At 41.5% G+C, this 23,117-nt stretch overlaps 1 protein-coding gene across 4 annotated transcripts in view; it reads right to left on the bottom strand.

The window, feature by feature from the left end:
* The window catches only part of LOC104143030 (ADP-ribosyl cyclase/cyclic ADP-ribose hydrolase 1), a 28,024-nt gene extending 14,101 nt beyond the window's left edge, over nt 1-13,923 (bottom strand). For all 4 annotated transcript variants that reach the window (XM_009673279.2, XM_009673280.2, XM_009673277.2 and 1 more), the window contains exon 1: nt 13,632-13,923. In XM_009673279.2, coding sequence (XP_009671574.2) covers nt 13,632-13,870 — 239 coding nt within the window. In that variant the 5' untranslated portion in view covers nt 13,871-13,923. The remainder of the gene's footprint in view (nt 1-13,631) is intronic.
* Nucleotides 13,924-23,117: the final 9,194 nt, after the last annotated feature.

Raw genomic sequence — 23,117 nt, forward strand, 5'->3', positions numbered from 1 at the left:
AGTAGGTTCCTTCAGAGGACAATTCAGAGCAGCATTTAACTTGGGCATATTAAATTTTCTTATGGAGGAGCTTGTCTCTGGTTGCAAACTGTATAAGTATCCCGTAGAGACCAGCTTCCTAAGCTTGAGTACTTGAATTTAGGGGCTGGGTAGTTGCAAATTCCTCTCACTATGGCATAGGATTACAACATGACCACACTGAATCAGCCAAAAGAGATGGCTCATACTGATTAAACGGGTGACATTACAGAATAGGCAGCTGTCCCCTTGGCATTGCACAGCCAACCATATCATAAAAGAGAATTTGTAGCTTTTAGCTATAAGCACTGGTACATCTCAAAGACATTTTTATGGTTCACAGTTTCTAATTTGGCAAGTAATTTGTCCTCCTGGCAGGGCTCTTTTTAAGTTACTCCTGAAATCCCTTATATGTAACAGTGTTAAGAGCCACAGTTGACAGCTGACTACCTGGTCATTTATCCTTTCATATTGCAAAGTTCTAGAAGCATGGTCTCAGAAGACAAAATATTTTCCAAGAAATGATTAGAAAACCTGGGTTTTGTTCCCAATACAAAGAGGTAAATAAGAAACATGGCACAAAGCATTTCTGCTGCCATACTGTAGTCATGACTAGGAGAAGCATGAAGCAATAAGCATTAATATGATTCAGGATCCTGCTAAGACAGCTTGCTGAGTCATGAATTCAAAGCATCAGTTTACTAGCATTTCAAAACACCAAGCTCAGCACTAGATGATGTGCATGGATGTCACTTATATCTGAGAGAACAGTGTTTATCCACAATCCTGGCAGAGTTGAGCAAAAATTTATTTTTAATATCATAAAGTTGTAGGGCTCAGCTTTTGAATAGGGGGGAAGCTCTTCTACAGCTGGTAGTCCGTAGGATATTTTTATTTGTACCACACAGAAGAAAGCTGAGGCATTAAGATGGACTTTTAGCTGGAAGGCTAAGCCATTCCAGCATTATTTTAGAAAATAAAACACAGACCTTCCAGGTAAACAATACATACAGTAGGTAAACAATATTGCATTTTCACTATCCTCACCTAATAACATTAGTGTTTGTAAAACACTAAAAATAATTCATTGATTTGCTGTTGGAAGGCTATTTCTCTGATATGGCTAACTTTGCTTATGATGAAATATTTAAGGCCTTTTTATTCTACTATAGAATCCAAAATGTTTAAGGCAAGTTTATTGAGGCGTAAAATAAGTATACACAAATTTTATGTTTCATTTTTTCAAGCATCATTTTCTGTGAATAACATTTGGGTAAAGCTAGTAAAAGTGAAATAATAATTAATGCTCTTAAAAGGAATACTGTGAAACCTGCTGTAAACTTGGGGACTGAATCTCTAACCCTTTCTCAGCTGAAAGTGAGGACTGCAGGACCAGGCCGTATGTCCTTTTGGAAAGAGAGACTGTAAATACTTCACTGAGTATAGTGTCGAATAATGGCTGGGATACAGATTGAAATAACCATTAAATAACCATTATGTTTCCTTATTAAGTGCAAATGTTACATATACGTCACAGCATATCCTGTCCTTACATTTGGGTAGAAGTTGCATTTTCCCATGAATATGCATATTTCTGTCCATTTACCTTTTTAATTGAATATCACATTAATCTATCAAATAGAAACCAGGGCCAAGAATTTTTCTATTAGCAGCTATTCTAGCAGCCAAACTTTAATGTATGTATTAGAAAAATGGACAGCCTCTGAATCATTATCTCTTGCATATCAGTACATTGGTCTGGCTAACCTTGAGAGAGTATCCTTTCACTTAAAGAAATGAGTTAGCATGGAGATATCTGGGGAATTGCTATTAATATAGTTCTTTTTTTTCTTCAATTTGTAATTTTATTTTTTTCTTTAATCGGACATGACAAGGCAATTTCATCCCCAGTTGAAATTGATCTATTTGGTATAATGTCAAGGATGGATTTCATCCCTGGTGGTTTCAGTTACTCCATGAACAGAGCATTGTTTTCAGTTCAGCACCAGCCTGACATCAGTCAGATGCTAAGAATATCTTATGAAGGGCAGTGCTTCCTTGGTGTATGTTGCCTCTAGTTTTTACTGAAAAAGGGAGACATGCTTGAAGTATGGGACCCATTTTGAATTTATGAGTGAAAATGATTTTCAGGCTTTGTTCTGGAGAACTCAGTCAAATCTGATCATATGGTTCAAACCACTCCACCAGGCAGGGGAAGCTTCTCTGGTGAGATATGGTCTCCCCTATACTCAGTGGTGACTTTTCTAAGGTCCTGAGCTTTTCTTTCTAAAACATGACAATCTCTTCAAGCCAAACTGAGACTTTAATTGCAGTGTGTGTAGTGAGGCTCTGAAGCTAGAGCTGTGAACAAGCCCCAGAGTTGAAGGACCTGTTACACGGTTGGCCTCTGCAGGTATTAAACCTCACAGGCCCGACTGTCAGCAGTTGAAATGTAGAAAGCTCCTCTGTGGAGGCTGTGACTCTCAGCAGAAAAGTTGCAGTCAAGATGACTGTGACCTGTGGCTTTTTTGTTGCCTTGTGCATGCAATTACCCAAATTTCCCTCCCACTTTGCTATCACCGCTAACCAAAATAGTAAGGCAGATAGCACCTACGTGCTTAGAAATATGGCTCTTTAAATAGTCAGCGATAAGTTTTATAGTTATCAGAGCTCCTCAAATACATAAGAACAATCACAGTCTGCTAGGGGGTCTAAGGCATTATCTTAAGGCATTATCTGTAAAAGACTGAAGATCATGTGTTTTAGAAGGAGATTGCATATCAAAGGATCTGAATGTTGTAGCAATATTTCTGCATTTAACAGACTCACCTATGCTATGTATCAGATTATCTACCTCTTTCAGGTGAATTGCTGCTGCTGTTCTATTTGTACATTCGTATTCAATTTATTTTTTCATTTGACCTTTTGAGTAGCTATGTCTCTATGTGGTCAGAAATCATGCAATGAACCTTATTTTTATGTCTGTGTTGAAGGGCAGCTTGCTGTAACCTGGAATCGTTTTGCTATCTTTTTTCCCCCTACATATTTTTGTTTTTCCTTCTGCTGCCCCTTCCCCACTTCAAGATTTGCCATGTCTCACTGCTGGTTTGGAGTAGTTTTTTGGAGTAGTTGCAGAGCCCAACCCAAGCTGAGGTAGTTAGAATTCCTGCAATCGGTTTAAGAAGCTTATGAGAGGTGTTAAATGTAAGGTGAACACTGCCATCAAGTGGGAGAAGGACATCATCAGAAGGGGCAGCTGAGATCAACTTTAAATGTGTGCATTTTATGTGATGTGACAGTCTGACTTATCTTCAGATCACTGAATCAGAAAATGAACAAGTGCATACAAGGGATTAGATTCATTACTATTATTCTAGCATCTAAAATCTCCCATCAGATACCTTTGTGCTAGAAATTAGACAAATGTGCGTGAAGAGAGGTCAGCCAATACATAGTCACAGCTGAGGAGATTACTAGCTGCTGGTTTTAGCATGAGAGGAATGGAGAGGGGAAAAAATTACCGAGGACAAGAATTAATTTAAAAAAATCATGAAACTGAACTGTCACCCTCAAAGTCTTCAATAAGCACTAGCATTTCACTACCCACTTAGTTTAATTACATATAAAGTGTCCATCTTCTTAATATTTAAAGTAACCTATCTATTTTATTCAATACGAGAAACACACTTGATTTTATTAGTATTGCTCTCTCTCTGTTAATTAAATATTTCAGAGGCCAGTAAAGAAGGCATTGCAGGAACTGGCTGGGGGTAGAGACAGTGACCCAAAACTGCCTTGGAGAAAGATGACTTCTGGAAAGGTTGCCTGTAGGCAGAATAACTGATTTCCCCACAGCACAGGTGAGGCATCCAGAGGTCTGAAACAAGAAGTATGAGATGTGATTTCTCCTGTGTGTGCCCCAGGGCTGTGTTTGTTCCTGTGAGGAAACAAGGAATGACAGGCAACAAGTGATAACTCCTTGCCACTGAGGTCCGTCACCATTGGCAGGAACAAGACAATTGCACGGGCAGCTGTGCTTATGGCCTTGGTTTATAGCCCCTTAAGTATTTTATGCAAGTTGGGAATTGATGCTCCAAGATGACACTCAGTGATGTCACCCTTTCTGGAGGTGTTGAGCCAAGAAGTGGCAGCTTTAAATCAGTGAAAAGTTCATCTATATCAGCAGATTATTTGCTGGCCAGGTTTAAGCTTTCCTAGGTGAAAAATCAAACTGCTTAAGTGGAAGATAGCTTAAACTATGTTCTATAACCTGGATGCAGTCTTTAGAAGGGCCAAAGTCCCATCTAGACTGCTTTTTGACAGAGGGTTGTAGTTGTTGTACAGTTGAAGTTTCCAAGTGAGGGCCATGTCATCAACAGAGATAGAGGGAACATATTTAAGCTGCCATCTTGATTAGAAAATTTATTTTTAGTATTACTTAATTCTGAATACTAATCTTGGGAAAACACTTCCACAAGAATGATCTAAATAAAAGTATAGGACAACAGCGAAATACTCAGTGGTTTAATGCAGTTGTAGATACTTCTTTTCTGTAACAAGGATCTGAAGTACTTGGGTTTTTTTTTTTTTTATAGAACTAAAACTGCTGGGATGTGGCATAAATGCAGTAAGTCAGGAGAGTTCCCTGATTGGTGGCATGTGTCAGCAGGACAAAGACAGGGCAGTAGACTGGAGATTTAGAAGAACTGTCAGTGAGCTCCTTAGCGATACCTTATTTTGATGTCATCTTCCGTGAAGAGACATTGCATCTTTAGCATCTGTTTTCACTCTTGGAGACATGAAGGAGATTTCTGTTTGACCTTTGAAGGAAGAAGAATTTATCCCTCATATCCCTGTGGATAAGCAAAGTGGTATTTCCCCACAGTGCTCTGAGGTTTTAAACAGTTCTTGAGTTTTCACCATACCTTAGCAATGCCGACTGAACTATCCCATCACCAAGCCACCTCTGAACATGGTACGTTTCACTGACATCTTTACAGATTGTATATGCTCCAGGACTGAAGCAAGGTTGGGGAGCAGGGAGAGGTGGGAAGGTACGGGATTCCACCTTTCAGCAACAGTGAATTGTTAGATTGGCTCATCCAAACTTATGTAATTTCAATCCTAGTGTGTTGCTAGAATTTAGAGAGCCATCAGTAACTGCTCTGTATAGCCAAAGTGAAATCAATACACAAGAAAGAAGGCGAAGAAAATGTAACTAAATGACTGGAGGATAAACAACTGTACTTGACTAAACACCTGCATAAAATTAAAGTACAAAAGTGCTTCATCAACAGATGTTTCTGATTAATTTGTAGAGGGCTAGTATAGCTAGAATGATCTTCTCTCTGTCATATGGGATGAAAACCAAAGGAGATGATTGTCACTGCTTATGCAAGGAGATTTTTGTAGATATGATGACAGGGTAAACCTCGGTCGTGAGGTATGTCTAGACTATCCCAAATACCAAAAAATGCTTTGAAATCCCATAGAATCTTGCACAAAGAACCACAAAATTTCTTACCACTATTAAATAAACTTAAGTTCTCTGAGAATATGAGAAACATAGAGTCATATAGCCGTCATTTATATGTGTCTATAAGTAGATCTAGACAATGGGCAGATAAGGAAACATAGGACTGCCAAAATGAGAGCTAAATTCCCAACAGAATCAGAGCCCAACAGCATTGCATTGCTCTACTTCAAAAGTACATTGATGTTGGCCACGGAGATAGGACAACACATCTTTTTTCATCTCCCGCCAGAATTCCCATCACACTCATAAACTTTAGAGTTACTGTCTGGGAGGGTAAATCTGCACAGAACTAAATATGAGATTTGCCATCCAATTTTGTAATTGGATGGCATTTCTCAGACAGGCATTGATGTTCGTACACTAGAGGAGGAGAAATAAATATGTTGACTACTAATTATCTCAACAACTAACGAATGTTAGTTACTCACTGCCATCTTGGCTTGTCTCTTGCTAAAAAGGAAATTATTTCTTTCTGATCTAACGTTCTAACTGCCTCTAGAGAGAGATGATAATAAAGCTCAAATGGAGCGCCATCTTGTAGCACAGAATAGTTATGAATCTCACCTGAAACAGCACAAGGAGTCATTTAAAGAACCAGCTATAGAACCAGTAACCTTCGCTCTAAATCCTGAAGTTCTACTGCTTCTACTAAATGATATTTTCCCATTCCTCATTAAAGCTCACTAGAGCATGTTTCTATGGAATTGTACTTCTGAGTGAGACCCAAACAGTTGTTAACATTTATAATCATAATATCTTAGTCATTAAGAAATTACAAGAGGGAACAAAGTCATTCATACCGAAGTTAGGGAAAAACAGTTGTAAAAGATACATAGGACCTTGCTATAAATGGGCAAATGTAAGCAGCTGTGTGTACAGAAATGAAAAACAGAACTATGTTATGTTTCTTATATTTCAATTTGTACCCGTTGCCTCTTGTCCTTTCACAGGGCACCACTGAGAGGAGTCTGGCTTCGTCTTTTTTATACCTTCCCATCAGGTATTTATAAATATTGACAAGGTCCCCCTTGAGCCTTCGCTTTTTGAGGCTAAGCAATCCCAGCTGTCTGAGCCTCTCCTTGTGTGACAGATGCTCCAATCCGCTTAATCATCCTTGTGGCCTGTTGCTCCAGTGTGTCCATGCCTCTTCTGAGCGGAGCAGCCCAGCACCACGCACCACACTCCAGATGTGGCCTTACCATTAGAGAGAGTAGAGGGGAGGGATCACCTCCCTTGACCTGCTGGCAACGCTCTTCCTAATTGCAGCCCAGGAGACTGTTGGCCTTCCTCGCCACAAGGGCGCATTGCTGGCCCATGTTTAACATGTCCATCAGGACCCACAGGACTCTCTCTGCAGAGCTCTCTCTCTCTCCAGCTAGTTGGGCCCCAGGCTGTACCAGTGCATGAAGTTATTCCTACCCAGGGGCAGGACTTTGCATTTCCCTTTGTTGATCTTCATGAGGCTCCTGTCTGTCCATTTCTCCAGCCTATTGAGGTCCCTCTGAATGGCAGCACAGCCCTCTGGTGTATAAGCTACTGCTGCCAGTTGTGTAACACCAGCAAACCTGCTGAGGGTGCACTCTGCCCCATCATCCAGGTCATTAAGGTGTTAAACAGTGTTGTTTAACAAGAGGTCACTGTAGCAATTCCACTTTTTTTTTTTTTAAGTGTGGGTTTTTTTCCAAAATAAAAAAGGAAATTTAAATCCTCTGCAGTTCTAAATTTACTAAATTGAGATGCTTTAGAAGTCTGCAGTGCATTCTGATGGGGTGCAGTAATAGGTAGTAACACAATACTCGTTGGACAACTGTGATTCAGTCAAAAGTTTCTCTTATGCAGGGCTTATGTTCTTGTTAAAAAATCAAATGTCAGGTAAGTTTGAGTATGATGCCATAATCATATAAGATAAGTCAATTCTATTTAAATAATGTGCCATTGGACTAACTGTAGAACTAGTTTTTTTGTGACAATGAATCAAACCATGGCTGTTGTGACATGGCATGCTTGGTGTGAAAGTGTTAATAAGCAGTGAACAAATACAAGGAGATTTAATTAAAAATGCTTGGCATAGCATGAAGGCAGAATGTAAAAGTAAGCACACACCAAAAACCAAACTTCTTTCTAGAATAAATCTTACTGCAGGTACAACAGTATCTCATACAAAATCATGGTGCCGTGCTTTTTTTTTTGGGGGGGTGGGGGGTGGGGGGGTGGTCAAAGTGTATCACTATCTCCAGAGACTGCAAAGGAATGAAAAGGCAAAAATGCATTCATGATCATGCAGTCAGAAGACAAAGCTCTCCTAACTGTTAATCAGTTATTCCTAAATTTAATGGAACTATAAAATGTTAAATTTGTTATATTGGGAATTTGCCATTGCCTTCAGAAGCAACATTATTTGGTCTAATTATATTTAAGGAGGAAATCTATATTGTATGGCTACAACACTGCATGAAAAATCTCTTGAAATTCTACTGAATTCTATTTTTTCTTGAAATCTTTAGCACAGGCTTTTTACACTGCTTAATCAGATACAGTAAGATTGCTGGGCCTATAGAGATTCACATATCTTGCTAAGTTGGCTCCTTGTCTTTGTGCTTGCTGCTATCTCATTGGCAGATGCTAGACAGAAAATAAACTGGCTTAACTTCAGCCATTTTTAAATTGTAGGTCCTTGCAAACGTGTCTTATTTTGAGTGGATCAGTGAGCAATAAATATGCAGATCTGAGTCAGGTAGGGGTAGTCTTTATCTGGGAATGAAAAAAAATCTCTCTTGGACTGCAAATGTAAGGTAAGTTCATTTTAGACTAAAAAAGAAGCACTGTTTGTGTTTCAGGGCTCAGTGACTATGACCTCCATATAGATAATGTTTCTTAAAATAAAGTTGTGGCAGGATTTAAGTAAGGTATTCTAAAACCATTCCGATTATGCCAGGGTTAAATTTATGTACATTTAAATTTGTATTGTATGAAAACTGAAATGATGTCAAGTGTTCAGTTAGCCACAAGAGGGAGTCTGTATTACTAGGAAAGAGGACATGAAGTAATTTGAAGTCAAATCCTTCTGAGTGTTAATGCCTTTTTTCAGACAAAAGTACAGCACATATCAATGTCTAGTGTTGATGAGTAGGGGAATTTTGGAAGACTAGAGAAAGCAGAATTTCCACCTTTTGTTAATATTCAAAAAGATAACACTACTGAGCTGTGATAAACTATTGCTTTGTCTTTGTCTTCTGGCAGAGGTCAATATTTTTGAAGGAAGCTGAAAAGAAATAATGCTAATCTTTAATGAGATTATGCAGCTGTGCAATGCCATGTGCAGGGAAGAAAAATACCCCTAAAGCCTGCTGCTATACCATCAGCATTTTTTTCCTAGAAATGGGGCTAATATTGCAAATGCCTTGCTAGAGGCATTTGGCATTCGCTGCCTGTTTCTCCTAAACTTTGGCAGAGAGAGAGTTCTGCGCGGGAGGAATAACGGAGGAAAGTGTATGTGTGCAAATTATCCCTAAGCACCATGTAAACCTCAGAGAGTACCTGACGGATGAGAGTAATCTAAACAGCAACAGAAATAATCCTAAGGGTTGTATTGCACACAGCCAGTTAAAATTATTAGAAGCAAGTGCTGTATACACAGCAGTAGCGAACTATTCTTTAGCAAGCAACTGCAATACAGGGGCTGAAAATTTTGATGATTTTGGAGAACAAGCAAACTCACAGGATAAAATCAGATTGCCTATGAGGTATTCACAAAACTCTACTGCAGTCTGCAACAGTCTTTCCAGTGGCCTTATTGGTCTTGGGTTCTGGCCCACATTTCAGACTGGAAAAGATGGAGTATGAACAGAGCATGCTCATTGCATACTGTGTACAGAGCTCCATTAGTGTGTTCAAATCCTCTAGAGTTATTGCAGACTTGATGGTAAAGGTGTACATCAGCATGTCAGTGGTACTGTCACATGACTTACAGTCTGCAGTTGAAAAATCAGCGCTTAGCGGGGACTGTAGATTCCTGGCCCCTGTTAAATCCATCTGTGAGGTCTGAGAATGCTAGAAATTCCTATTAATACAGGTCACCAATCCACCTTTGCTTCAAAACCAGCCAGCTATTCTACTTTCAAAATATGGCAGTCCAAAATGTAGTAATGATCACACTTACTAACTACTGTAATGAATATATTGCTGATATCAGAAAACTGAAAATATTATCAAAGATGGAACTTAGATTTCAATTTTTTTGTATAAAAACTGTTTAATATGCATATTCAGGAATGCAACCAAATTTTGTAGTTCTTCCTCATTTCATGCCCTGTCTTACATTGCAAGATGTGCCCAATAAAGAAGGGGGAGAGCATTTCAGGGTTTTTATGGGGAGTTTTTTTGGTTAAGTGAGATTCTTACAGCTTCTTTTATTAAAATGCAAATGTAGATCAGGTTGGACAGCAAAATTGGCTCATCACAAAAGCAAATTGAACGATTGTATTTCTTCTTCTAATCAAGCAGAGAAATGGAGAATGTCAAAGCTGCTTTTATGCATATATATTTACAAAATTTAATCATTATACAAGATAGTAATGTCACACTACCTTGTTATTATGCACATTGTAAAGAGAAAAAATTTATATTTTGTACAGTTTATCAGAAGCTGTATTTGCAATAAGGAAAATGTATTGTTTGAGTAACTTTTAGAGAGATGTGAATGCTAATCAGGACTTCTGTTTGAATAGCCACTGATAAGCACATTTTAAATATCTCAATGGACTGATACAAAATACCTTTTTGAATAGCTAGTAGATATTGGTGGTGTGCATTAAAAAACCAACCTATTGTAACTAATGTAAAAAAATTGCAATTCAGGTCCTCTGATGGAATTCTATCAAGTGTTATGTTTATTCCAGCTGTGGAAACTCTGCCTTAGTTTCTCCATTTGTAAAATGCAGATAATGATATTATCTGTAAAATATTTTGTTCTACAGTTAAAAAGAGAGCACATATAATACACATACACTTACAACATTTTATGTATGTATGCATATATATATGTTATTAAAGGAGAGGGAAATTAATCCACACCATGCTTTAAACAATACTTGCAGCAGAGCCACATTTAAAACATTACAGATATCAAATTATACATTAACTAGAGTATAATACTACTGTTAAACATGAAAACACAAGTGGAAGAGAGATGCACAAGTTAAGGAAATGATCGAAAAGCGGCATGTTTCAGCACAAAGAGTTGCTGTAATATTTGGAAATGTCAGATGCTAATTGAAGTAAAAGCAGTAAGCCAGTAAGCTGTGTTTTGAATGGGGGGAGAGTTGGACCAACAGGCTGACTAAGGTCCCTTCAAGCATACGTTAATCTCTGACTCGAAGTTGTAGGATAATGAGAGAGGTTTGGCTGAGGCTTAATGCCAACATTTTTGGCATTTGCAGTGAATGTAGAGGTGTGGAACCAAAAAGCACTTTTGTATTGGTTGGGCTATTGCTTTTGAAGTGCTATGAAAGTAGGAAGTAACGGCTTAGCCAGGAAAACATGAAAGTCAAGATAAGCAGGAATATGTGAGTTAGACCCAAAGGATAACAAAAGGGTTGTCAAAAGAGAAAAAAAAATACAGTCTATGTATGCTTGTGGTTAAGGAGAGCAGATCTGGATTATTCTGACTGTAGAAGAGCAAACAATATGTAAGTGTGGTAAAAGGAGAAGGAAGGAAAGTGATCAAGGCAACTAGAGGTCTGTTGGTCTAAATTAAGTCATATCCAAGATTTTAAAGCAAATTTTAAAAAGCCTTTAAAGGCATAATAGGTAAGTAAAAATAAGAGAAAATGTACAAGACTTTACTAAAAGCAGAGCTTTTTAAACAAACGCACATGTTAGTATAAGATTGAAAGGGCACAAGCAGACTGTAAATATGAGGAAATTAGAAGAATTATAACCAAAGCAGTGAAGTTCTTCTAGAATGAGTGATGGCAACAAAAGGCCTGAGTATAAGATACAGCATGATCAGTTTATAAGCCTGTCTGAGGTTCTTCAGTTCCATTTTCCTAATCCTTTTGTTCGATTAAGCACACCGAAGATCTCATGGAATGGAAGATATAAGGCCGACATTAATGATGGAAGAACATAGGATGAAAGATATAGGGATCTGTGATGTGTCCCAAAGGCACTGGCTTTATTATCAGTAAGTGACAGTGATAAAAGCAGTTGGTTGCACTGCATACTACACTGATCTCAGTAGGGTAGGAAATGACAAATCTAAGATTAGATTCTTAAAAAAGGCAGCAACCTACGTTTTAGTTTTTCTGTTCAGGAGGTTCCTGAACATTTCAGATGTACACAAATGAACATTTTTCCTTTTTCAGTGATGTCTCTCTCAGATACATTTCACATTTTTTCTTCAATAGGTAAAAGAAAGAAAGTCCTACTATAGAGAAATAATTCCACCTACAAGAAAGAAAGTGCTCACAGTCCTCCTGAAGCTATTAAATATTATTGGATTCAGAATAGCCTCATAAGAACAACCATTTTAGAAAAGTTATGACCATGGATCCGTGACTTTTTAAAAAGTATTCTTCAAAGCATTCTTTAAACAAATTATTCCCAGCCCTATTTGTGGTTCAGATTTAGACCGAGTTGTGAATGAAAACATATGTGAAGTTGGCTAGAAACATGTTTACACAAAAGTGATTTTTTTATATCTTCAGTACCCCAATTTGAACGAAACAAACAAGCATAAGTAATGAAGGCTATTAGGCTTGCAAAATAATTTCAGATTTAGATATTGAATGTATTCTTATTTAATAAATGAATGTACACTTTTAGAAACATGTACATTATATTGCAAAAGCTTCAGGAAGTTTTAAATTTTACTCAGAAAAGCAGCCGCCTTAACTGGAATCACTTAGATATTTAATGTAAAACATGTACTTAAATCCCTGTGGGGTCAGGCCATGATATTTCATGGGTCCATTTCCCTTCAAATAGCACAAATCAGCTTTTTCATATAGGATTCTTTGCGCTGCAAGCAGAGGCCAAAAGAAGTCAAAATCCAAGCACACTCTGTATATATTTAAGCTTTGTTTTCAGCTTAACGTCATGAAAATGTGAAGTGGCAATTATCTTTTTAAGTCGAAGACCAGGAATGTGATATTACTGGGGCAAGCTGTGAGGCAAGCCCCACCAGGCTCAGCTCCAGGCAATGGAAATCTCCGGCAGAAGCTCATTCAGGACCCAAAACAGGGTGTGTGGTGCCACAGAAATGATTCAGCCCTTTCCCTCCCTACCCCCTTCCCTGGCTTTCCATCAGGAAGTTTCCAGGTTTTCAGAGGAGAAAGGTTTTTCGAGGATGAGCTGGGGAGAAGGGAAACGGAGCTGCTTCCCCCTTCTGTCGTGGCAGAGAGCTGCCACATGGGCCAGGTGAGCTGCATGTGGAGCTTCACCTTAGACAAGCCAATTTGCTGAGCAGAACGGCACCCAGGAGACGCGTCCGTGTTAGTAGTTTAGCATCTACGTTTCTTCCAGGTTCACAACCTCCTTTCACCCAGGCTTTTATGCCTGTGCTGATGTAACAGTTGGCTGCTACTGCAGGGGATGGCTTTGCTCGTCTCTGCCCTGGCCCCGTCCTCGCCACCCCTGCTCCCAGTGCACAGTCCCTTCCCTCCTCTGTGTAGCATGCAGCTGGTGGATGGGTGCCTGTTAAGGGACCTCTTCGGAGTCGGGCCCGAGGTGTTGGGTGTCCCCACTACCTGCAGGGGGACCCCTGCTACTCCTTATTCAGTACTCAGCCTTTCCCACGGGGCCCGGACACCCTGAACATGCAATCTCAGCCCTATTGCTCTATTGCAGAGCTGGGCAGAAGGAAATTCATTCTGCAGGCAGTTTCCTTAAGAAAGCGCTCAGGCACAGCCAGCTGCAGCCTGACTTGGTGCATTTTGCCACACGACTAAAACTTTTTTCCCCAGATTTCTCTATGCCACTGCAAACCTGGAGGACATGATTCAGTGGAGATGGTAGATGGCTCTTTTCTGTTCACTTCCCTTATACTGCGTTACGCGTGCCAGAGGCTGTTACTCACCCAAGCTCAGGGTGCCTTGCCATGACATAGCTGTAGCACCTTCCTAGGATGACTTCTTGGAGGTTTCTGGTGGTCCCTCTGTCCTTCCATTTCAGCATTTTTGGACTGATCTCCTGCTTTCCCTGTGTCAGAACAGAAGCCAGGATGACAGCCACGACAAGGGATACAAGCAGGACCACGATGCCCACTAGAAGGACAGTGCGCTGCCATGTCCTGGCAGAGCTGTGCTGGAGAGGCATCGCTAGTGCAGCCCGTGAAGAGCAGCAGCAACTGCTCTCCCAGTTCAACAGAAAAGTGGCTTCTAGCGTGTCACTGTGCACCTCCCCCTTCTCCATGGCCCTGCCCTGGACAGAGCAGTGGCAGAGAGGCTGGCCCTGTGCCTAGACAGGGGCCCTGCCTGGCCAGCTGCTAGCAGGGAGGCCGGCCTGGCCGCACGCTCGCCAGGGGTCCTGCCCCAGGGGCTCCACGTTGGGGAGGCCGGCCTGGCCGCACGCTCGCCAGGGGTCCTGCCCCAGGGGCTCCACGTTGGGGAGGCCGGCCTGGCCGCACGCTCGCCAGGGGTCCTGCCCCAGGGGCTCCACGTTGGGGAGGCCGGCCTGGCCCCACGCTCGCCAGGGGTCCTGCCCCAGGGGCTCCACGTTGGGGAGGCCGGCCTGGCCCCACGCTCGCCAGGGGTCCTGCCCCAGGGGCTCCACGTTGGGGAGGCCGGCCTGGCCGCACGCTCGCCAGGGGTCCTGCCCCAGGGGCTCCACGTTGGGGAGGCCGGCCTGGCCCCACGCTCGCCAGGGGTCCTGCCCCAGGGGCTCCACGTTGGGGAGGCCGGCCTGGCCCCACGCTCGCCAGGGGTCCTGCCCCAGGGGCTCCACGTTGGGGAGGCCGGCCTGGCCCCACGCTCGCCAGGGGTCCTGCCCCAGGGGCTCCACGTTGGGGAGGCCGGCCTGGCCCCACGCTCGCCAGGGGTCCTGCCCCAGGGGCTCCACGTTGGGGAGGCCGGCCTGGCCCCACGCTCGCCAGGGGTCCTGCCCCAGGGGCTCCACGTTGGGGAGGCCGGCCTGGCCCCACGCTCGCCAGGGGTCCTGCTCCAGGGGCTCCACGTTGGGGAGGCCGGCCTGGCCCCACGCTCGCCAGGGGTCCTGCCCCAGGGGCTCCACGTTGGGGAGGCCGGCCTGGCCCCACGCTCGCCAGGGGTCCTGCCCCAGGGGCTCCACGTTGGGGAGGCCGGCCTGGCCCCACGCTCGCCAGGGGTCCTGCTCCAGGGGCTCCACGTTGGGGAGGCCGGCCTGGCCCCACGCTCGCCAGGGGTCCTGCCCCAGGGGCTCCACGTTGGGGAGGCCGGCCTGGCCCCACGCTCGCCAGGGGTCCTGCCCCAGGGGCTCCACGCTGCGGAGGCTGGCCTGGCCCCACGCTCGCCAGGGGTCCTGCCCCAGGGGCTGCAGCCCGCTGAGGGCACAGGCGCCAGCAGGACCTGCCGACGTGGCAGGGCAGCGCTGTTGTGCGTCAGCAATCCCGGTACCACTGAGGCAGGGCGAAGGCAGGCTGGAGGAGCGCCAGCTTTCCTGGGAAGCGGGCATCCGCCTGGGCTGCGTGGTACAATGTGGTATTTTATTTCTCTCCTATGCAGATAGGCTTGGATTAGCTGTCCCGTGAGTTTCTAAGACTAGCTGTGTAAATTGTGGGTGTCTAACGCTGTATTAAATAATGTAATAAAGCATTAAGTGTTCTCTGCAATAGTGAAGTTAGTTCCTTATTGCCCTCTCCAAATGAAGCAATTCAACTTCCTTAGTCAAAAGCCAACATTAAAAGAGAGTCAAATCTCAAAATCTAACCAAAATAAGCAATGGAATGTCAGAATAAATATACCATTAACTAGAAATTATCCATAATTACTTATTGATGAACTGTCTTTAACAAGTTTAATGCAACAAAAGCCTTTTGGTCTACCTCTCCGCTAGAATTAGGCAGTTCTGAAAGACCTGAGAAATGCTGCTCCATGATCAAAGGCTTCAGTGTTAAGCAATATGTAAGCACATAATCATCTGAATTTTTCTGATACCGTTTTCAGAGAAATGATGGAAACGTTTCAAGGTTGTTAGTCAGAACTGAAGCCTGAGTTTCGGAGTGGCTTATCTCTTCACTCATGGACATATTAGTTCGAGTGACCAAGAAAATATTTAGTGTCAGTCATGTATCATCCTTAATTTGAAAAATGATTGTTTAGCTGATAATTATAATGAAAGGTTAAGTAAATGCCATTAATGTTTATTTTAGTACTTTATAACATCTATGAATTATTTGGTATATTAATAGGAAAAAGGAATAAAGTCCTCTATACAATAATAGGAACACAAAAGTTTCCTGGCTATGACCTGGCTTAGCCTGTCCGCTGACTGCTTGTATCCCCATAAAGGGCCCTATCACAGGTTCTGGAAAAGTGCAAGTGTCCATATGAGACAATTCAGTAATAATTAGCTCATAAAGGATTTTTTTTCCCCATAGTCCTTCAGTAAGCAAGTGAGTTTTGTCCTGACAGGTGCAGATAATTGTTCTTTATTTGTTCTGAGTTCCAATCATAATAAAAACATGAGTACATGGCATTCACATCTGAACCCTTATGGTCTTTTAATAACTAATACACAAGGGAGGTTATTCACTTTGTTTTATTTTCCTCTTAATGCTTCTTTATATCTGTTTTCAACTTGTTGCTGTTCAGATTCATTAACTAAGTAAATTCCATGTTGGAAAGAAATCTGGTTATCCTAAACGTTTTATGCAGTAAATTGCAATATCTGCTTGTTCTGGGTATTGAAGATATCTCAAAATATTATATAATTATCTCAAAATAAGATATCTCAAAATATCTCAAAAAATTCTTGAAGAATAACTCTTAGAATGGAACAAATTGAACAGTTAAAAAAGCACTTTAAAACTTTAAAATCCCTGTTTGTCAGGTTAGAATACCTAATATAAGAAACATCTTTTCTTGTCAGATACCACATTGATTCATTAAGAATAAACAAATAATCCAAGTGTAGACTCAGTTTCCTCTGGAAAGTGTCCTTGTTGTTGATTTTGTAGCACCTCGAACTACACAAGCAATTTAAAAGACAAGTAAATGTCAAGTCTCCTTTCAGCAAGCGTTCACATCCTAATCAGAATGAGTAAGAATCACAAAGAGAGAAGAGGGGGTGGCAAAAGGGCCGGTAAAATCAAATATTTCTGTGTTTAGGAATGTGATAGTTTTGTTCTCAGTATGAATGTGAGAATGAACTCCCTTGCAAATGTTCTGGCACAGGAAGATTTGACCAAGGGGGGCTGAATAAGATGCCTTAACAGCTGAATACAGTGCCTTAACAAAGAAGGGATGAAATAGTTTTCCTGAACAGGAAGGCATGAAAAGTGCACATAAGTCAAAGGGAACTGTAGAAAAATGAAGGGAGGTAGCAGTACGTTTTACAATGATCTTGCGTCCCCTCAGGCTTGAGGGAGCCTACCTTGAATTCACTTTATTAAGCAGTTCCCTCAAGCAGATAACCTTAAACTAACTTTATTCTACCACAGCAGCAGTAATTCAGCACTCTTAATAGAACTTCATGGAAATGCAAATTTAACATTTCTCCTGAGACTGCAGTGAAGTGCTTATGGATCTGTATCCTTCTTGAGCTGCTAGTGGATATTTCTGCCTTTTACAAGGAAAAGTATGTTTTTAAAAAGTGGCATATCTGATAAACTTATAGCCAATATTTGGAGCCTTCTGAGTTACCTGAGTTTCCAAGATAGATAGTGCATCTAAATTAATAATGATCTAATCAAGGGGTGTCCACTCTTCCACCTCTGTTTACACTAAATCCCCAGGGAGTTCTAATTAAAAAGGGAATGTAAAAGATTGCAAGACAGAAATACTTTAGGCCAGTGAATGCCAGCATCTGATTTTGATACTATTTATTGCAGCAGGGAACTTTTTTAAGAACGTAACCGTATTGCGTGTAAGAAAAAAGCAGCTAAATCTCAATTCTACTTAGAAGTTCTGTGGCTCATATTTTTGATCCAGGAAGGGATAACAAACCACTCCCAACCATTCCCAAGGTCTGATTGCTCAAAAGTTTGATTTATCTTTTTTTTCATCATAAATATCATTTTTTTCTATCGTAGATAGTTCTGCTCCTAAGAGACTGTATGCAGCACGTGGGACTGAACTGGTTGAAGAAAACCTACAAACCTAGGTAAGACCTGCATTGTGCATCTTTTTGGTGTCCAGCGTTAAAATCTGCTCCTAGAAAACTCTGGAAACGTTTCTTCTTCAGTGGTGAAAATGTTTTTTGGAAATATTTTGTTATGATTGTATGATTTACCTATGTCCTAGTTACTCCTCTTCTATTTTTTTGTCTGGATATGTGGTGTGGCCAGCTCTCTGGTGAAAATGGAAACAGCATCACTGCTGTTAAGGAGACTAAGTTATACTAGGAGTGAATTTGTCCATATTATAGCTTCTTCAAAGGCTATACAGCTTAGAAGTCATGAAGGATCATATTAACGTAATGCAATAAACTACAATGATACCATACTATTCACAGTGCCGTTAACTACTACCAATCTTGTGGAAGCCTCTAATCACTAGTTGTCAGTTCTTTACAGAACTTATAAATAAGAGAATTTGAACTAAAAAGAGCAGAAGCTGTCACAATAATTAAAAAAAATATATGTCTTTCCTGGGTTTTGTTGGAATAGCAAGGACTGTAGTCTTCTCACAGCTTCCCAATTTCACAAAGTAGAAGCTGTCATAACATTTAGAGAAGACTTGAGAAGAACACTGTGAAAGTAAAATGATAAATGGGCTGGAAGAAGAAAAACAGCTAGTACAAAGTGACAGCTGTGAAGAGCTGTATGCCATCCAACTGCATGCACCAGCTACTGTAAAAAATGCATTTGTAACTTAGTGTCTCAGCATCCTGTTCAGCTTTCCTGTCTTTCAGCTCCCCTGCCTGCAACAACATGAGCCTTACTGGAGAGCTGTGCTACAGCCTGAGTGCATTAGTGCTTGCAGGACACAGAGCAGCTTCCTGACCCGTAAGTCTCTGTACCTTTCAGGAGGTTGCCCCTACCTCAGCCATCCCAAGAAGGCTGATACGGTGACTGCTTTACAAGCACAGTTTAGAACAGGACTACAGGAGGACAAACAGACCAACAAACAAGCGTGCCTTAACTCCAAGCTTGTACTGGCAGCCATCGAAAGGACAAGAAAAGCTTCCCATTTGTGTGCTCTGTAACAGCCATATCCATTACTAGGAATACTGATTACATTATTACTTTGTTTATCACATGAGCTACCTGGACACAGACTGAATACCAGTCCCTCCTACTGATCCCAAAGTTCATTTCTTAGATGGTTGCCATTATCCAGTTGTCTTGTTCAGTTTGCTGTTCCTTGACACAAATTTCTAGCCTGATTGCATTTTCTTCTGTTGCAAATTCTTTGCAATTACTTCTGATGACAAAGTGCTTTACATGTTAAAGGCTCAGTATCAGATACGAGGGAGATACTGGGGTGGGGGGCAAGGTGAGGAAGGACTGACAGACGGAGGAATGGACAAGGCAAAGTGACTGCACAGGCCTCCTTTCATCTGTAAACCTGCCTAAAGATAAATTACCTTCCCACTTATAAGGGTACCAAACAACTCTACAGTAGTATCTTTGCAACTGATGCAAAGTGCTGTGTTGTGATAAATAACAGCATATTGACAACACAAACTCTGCAGGTCAGTTTACTATAGCAAGACTCCTCCTGAACTGCAAAATAAAATCTAGCTGATTAATTGGTGATTTCATTTCATGCCTTTCTCAGCTAATCTGATATTGCTATGTTTCATCACCTTATTTTTTATACCTGCAGCATTTTTTTTCAATTCTTTGAAAGTATATCACATGCATTTTATCCGTCTACCTCATTGTACACAGAAGCTGTTTCATAAACCTTTTCCAGTTTTCCTGTGGAGTCTGCATACAGAATGTAGGGCTCTGTTGACATACAGTAACAAAACTGCTGCTTGTTAAATCATGTGGCAAGCGCAGAAAAGAGCTTAGCTTTCTCTGAGCAACTGAAGCTGGGGGTTTGGTGCTGTTGTATTTGTCTTAGATCCCTGATTTATTCCGTTAAGTTGTCGTCGTCTTTGAATGGTGAGTTAGTTTGTACCTGACCTACGTCTGATTAGGTCAATGAATCTTCTTGTGCCAATTACTGCTGTAGAGGCAAAACTGGCTGTGTTTAAAGATACATGTATTTCCATGAAGATGGGGGAAATGAAAATCCTAGATCAGCCCACGCTAACAAGCAAGAAGCCTGTCTTTTCTCAGTAAAGCATTCTGCTCTCTTGACCGGAATTTACTATTTTTTTCCTGTGTGTTCTCACACATTAACAGAGTGTAGGAGGACCAAATGTCACCACTCTGTCTTGTTACTTTGCCAGTGACCTTTTCATTACCCTACAGACACGTCTGACTGTATGTAGTGTGGTTTCTTTTCATCGCAAGACTTACATAGGAAATTTAGGGGAGAGTTAAGAAAAAACAATATAGATAAAATCTAGCAAATGTAGTAGTGTTTCTGCTTTTTGTGTAAATAAATGTGAAGAAGCACACATATCAAGGGCCTAATGCTAGACTCAATCCCAAGACAGCTGGACAATTTTTGAACTGTACAGACAAAAAGGGCCAGCACAGCAGCACATGACAGAGCAACGCGTAAAATGAGAAGTCTTTTTTCAACACAAAACATTTCTGTATTTGCACAGCCCCAGGCCAGTCATTCCCCGTTCCCCCCATCCTTTCGCCCCTTGTTTCTCAAATACAATACTAGTGCATTGCTGAAGGGCAAGCTGGGGTATGTCTTCAGACCTCCAGCACAAAACTATTTCATTCCTGTGGCTGATGTGGTCTGTTACCATCTACCAAATCTGCAATTGGGAGCAAGCTAGATGGGCATGGGACAGTACGTAGACCTGTTTGGGTTGCTCGCAGAGATTCCCCCTCATCATCCCCAAATATTCTATCTACTTGCTGGCGCTTGCCACCTTCCACAGTTCTCTGCCTCTGCCCCATTTTTGCATTTCATCTTTGCCACTTTTTCAGTGGATACAAAATCAGTCTCTCAGGACTAATCAGTTAAATGTTCTGGTGCTGGGCGTCAGCATTGACTGGGCTGTCCTTGCAGTGAGCTGGTGCAGTGACAGGTGCTTCACTGTGTTTTATTAGGGATGAACTGATCCTGTAAAAATTTTCTCAAAACCTTTGGAACCAGTGACCCATTTCTAGATGCTAATCAGTAGGATGGGGTATTTTATGATCAGAATTGACAATTAGTCAGAAGTGACTAGTTAGGGAGTGTTGAAAAATGGGCTTATGAAGGAAAAAAGATACATAACTATATGCACTCAGTTCCAGAGACCTGGTAGGTGGGTTCCCAGAGGACACTGCCCTGAAGATCAAAGGATCCCAAGAGAGCTAGCTGAATCACGGACAATCTCCTCAAAGCACAAGAATGATCCATCCTGATGTGCAGGAAGTCAAAGGTGTGGCAGGAGGCCAGTTTGGCCAAATGGGGAATTCCCGACTGAGCTTAAATGTTGGAAGGAAGTGGAGGAAAGGATGGACTATCAGGGAAGAATATACAAGCATTGCCCAAACTTGCAGGGAAGGAATTAGGAAAGCCAAAACTGAACTGACGTTAACACTGGTGAGGTGTGAAAGGCAACAAGAAGCTTCCAGAGGCACACCAACAACAAAAGGAACACCAAGGAAAATATGGGCCCGCTGCTCAGTGGGTCACATGCTGGTCTCCTGGGCAGGTGACCTAGTAATAAAGGATGTTGAAAAAGCACCTCACTCTTTCTTGGCAAGGTCTGCTCTCAGGAGTCTGAGATCCTTGTGCCTAGTGTGCCTTGGCAAGAGTTCTTGGGAGAAAATTACTGCTCATAGTAGAGGAAGATTGAGTTATGGACCACTTAAGCACACTGGATGTGTAAGAGTCCCTCGGCCTAAATAGGATGAATCTGAGGGTACTAAGGGCAAGCTGGCTTATGTCACTGCAAGGTTACTATAATCTCTGAGAGGTCCTTTCCAACGTATATTATTCTGTAATTCTAAGAAGCTTTGATTGTGTGATAACAATGTGCAGAATGCAGACAGATCTTCATGCTTTCCAATGAATAGCTAGTGGAAATAAGGAACTTAATCAGGCAGGTTTCCAAAGATATTGGGATTTGGGGAATAGAAGACAGATGAAAATCTAGCTACTCTTTCCTCAAAGACAGTGGCTGCAATCAATTATGTATAAGGGTAGAGCTCCAAGTAGCTTAAGACTGACTGCAACTGGCTAACATACTGTGGGATATTATTTGTACTGCCACAAGTAGAATCTTAAATGTCCTTGTTAAAGCGTGTTAGCCATCAGGTTTTCAAATAAACACATCCAGTGTGACTGATTGCTAAAACTCTATGGACAGCTAAATGTGTTAGAAAAATGAAGCTGTCTTGCTAATTAGTGTTATGAGATCAAAAAAGGATCAGTAATATGCGTGGTAGACCCTTCCTGACAGAAAACAGTCACCAACTTCCACTCTTGGAAAAATTGTAGTGTCACTGAATAATGAAGGTTGGAACGGACCTCTGGAGGTTATCTGGTCCCACTACCTGCTCAAATTGCAGCCCACTTTGAGGCTAGACTAGGTTGCTCAGGACCTTGTCCAGTGCAGCTTTGAAAACTCCCATGGATTTTATAGATTTTTCAATCCAGAACCTCTCTGGGCAGCCTGGCCCAGTGTTTGACCACCCTCATGGTGAGTGAGGAATTATGTCTAATCAGAATTTTCCTTGCTGCACCTTATGACCATTGCCCCTAGTCTTTTCCCTGTGCACCTCTGAAAGAAGTATGGCTCCATCTTCTCTGTAATGCCCTTTAGGCTGTGGAAGAAACTATCCTTTCTGGCCAGCCGCATGGATCTTATTTTGGACGATTTGTTGCTACAGCATACAGATGTATATCACAGAGTCATGACGTTCAGATTTTTACAACGAGGTTTCTGACATTCTTCCATCAGTCGTTTCCAAAAGGTTTTAAAAAGTGCTTTGTTCACTAGCATTGTGCTCGAGTATGGAGAAGAGAGTTTTTTAATCCATAACTACTAAATTTTCCTGATTGGTAAATTACCCTTCCAAACCTTTCTGATTGCTTGGATAGGTTTGTTTGTCTTTCTGTAGAAAATTACTGCTCTTTGCTTATATTCCTGTGAAGTTTGTCTGTAGTCCTAAGTAAAGATGCAGGGATATTTTGAAAGGCTTTTCTTAGTTGTACTTATGTTAATTCTTCTAAAAACGTTTTTGATCAGAAAACTCCTTCCAAATACTGCACACAAAATTAGCTCCCATCTTTTACAAGTCACTGTTTCACAGCAGACCACAGAGATAGCAAAAGGGATGAGAGTTTTTCAGGGTTCA

This window comes from Struthio camelus, chromosome 4, assembly GCF_040807025.1.
Source record: "Struthio camelus isolate bStrCam1 chromosome 4, bStrCam1.hap1, whole genome shotgun sequence".
Lineage (NCBI taxonomy): Eukaryota > Metazoa > Chordata > Aves > Struthioniformes > Struthionidae > Struthio > Struthio camelus.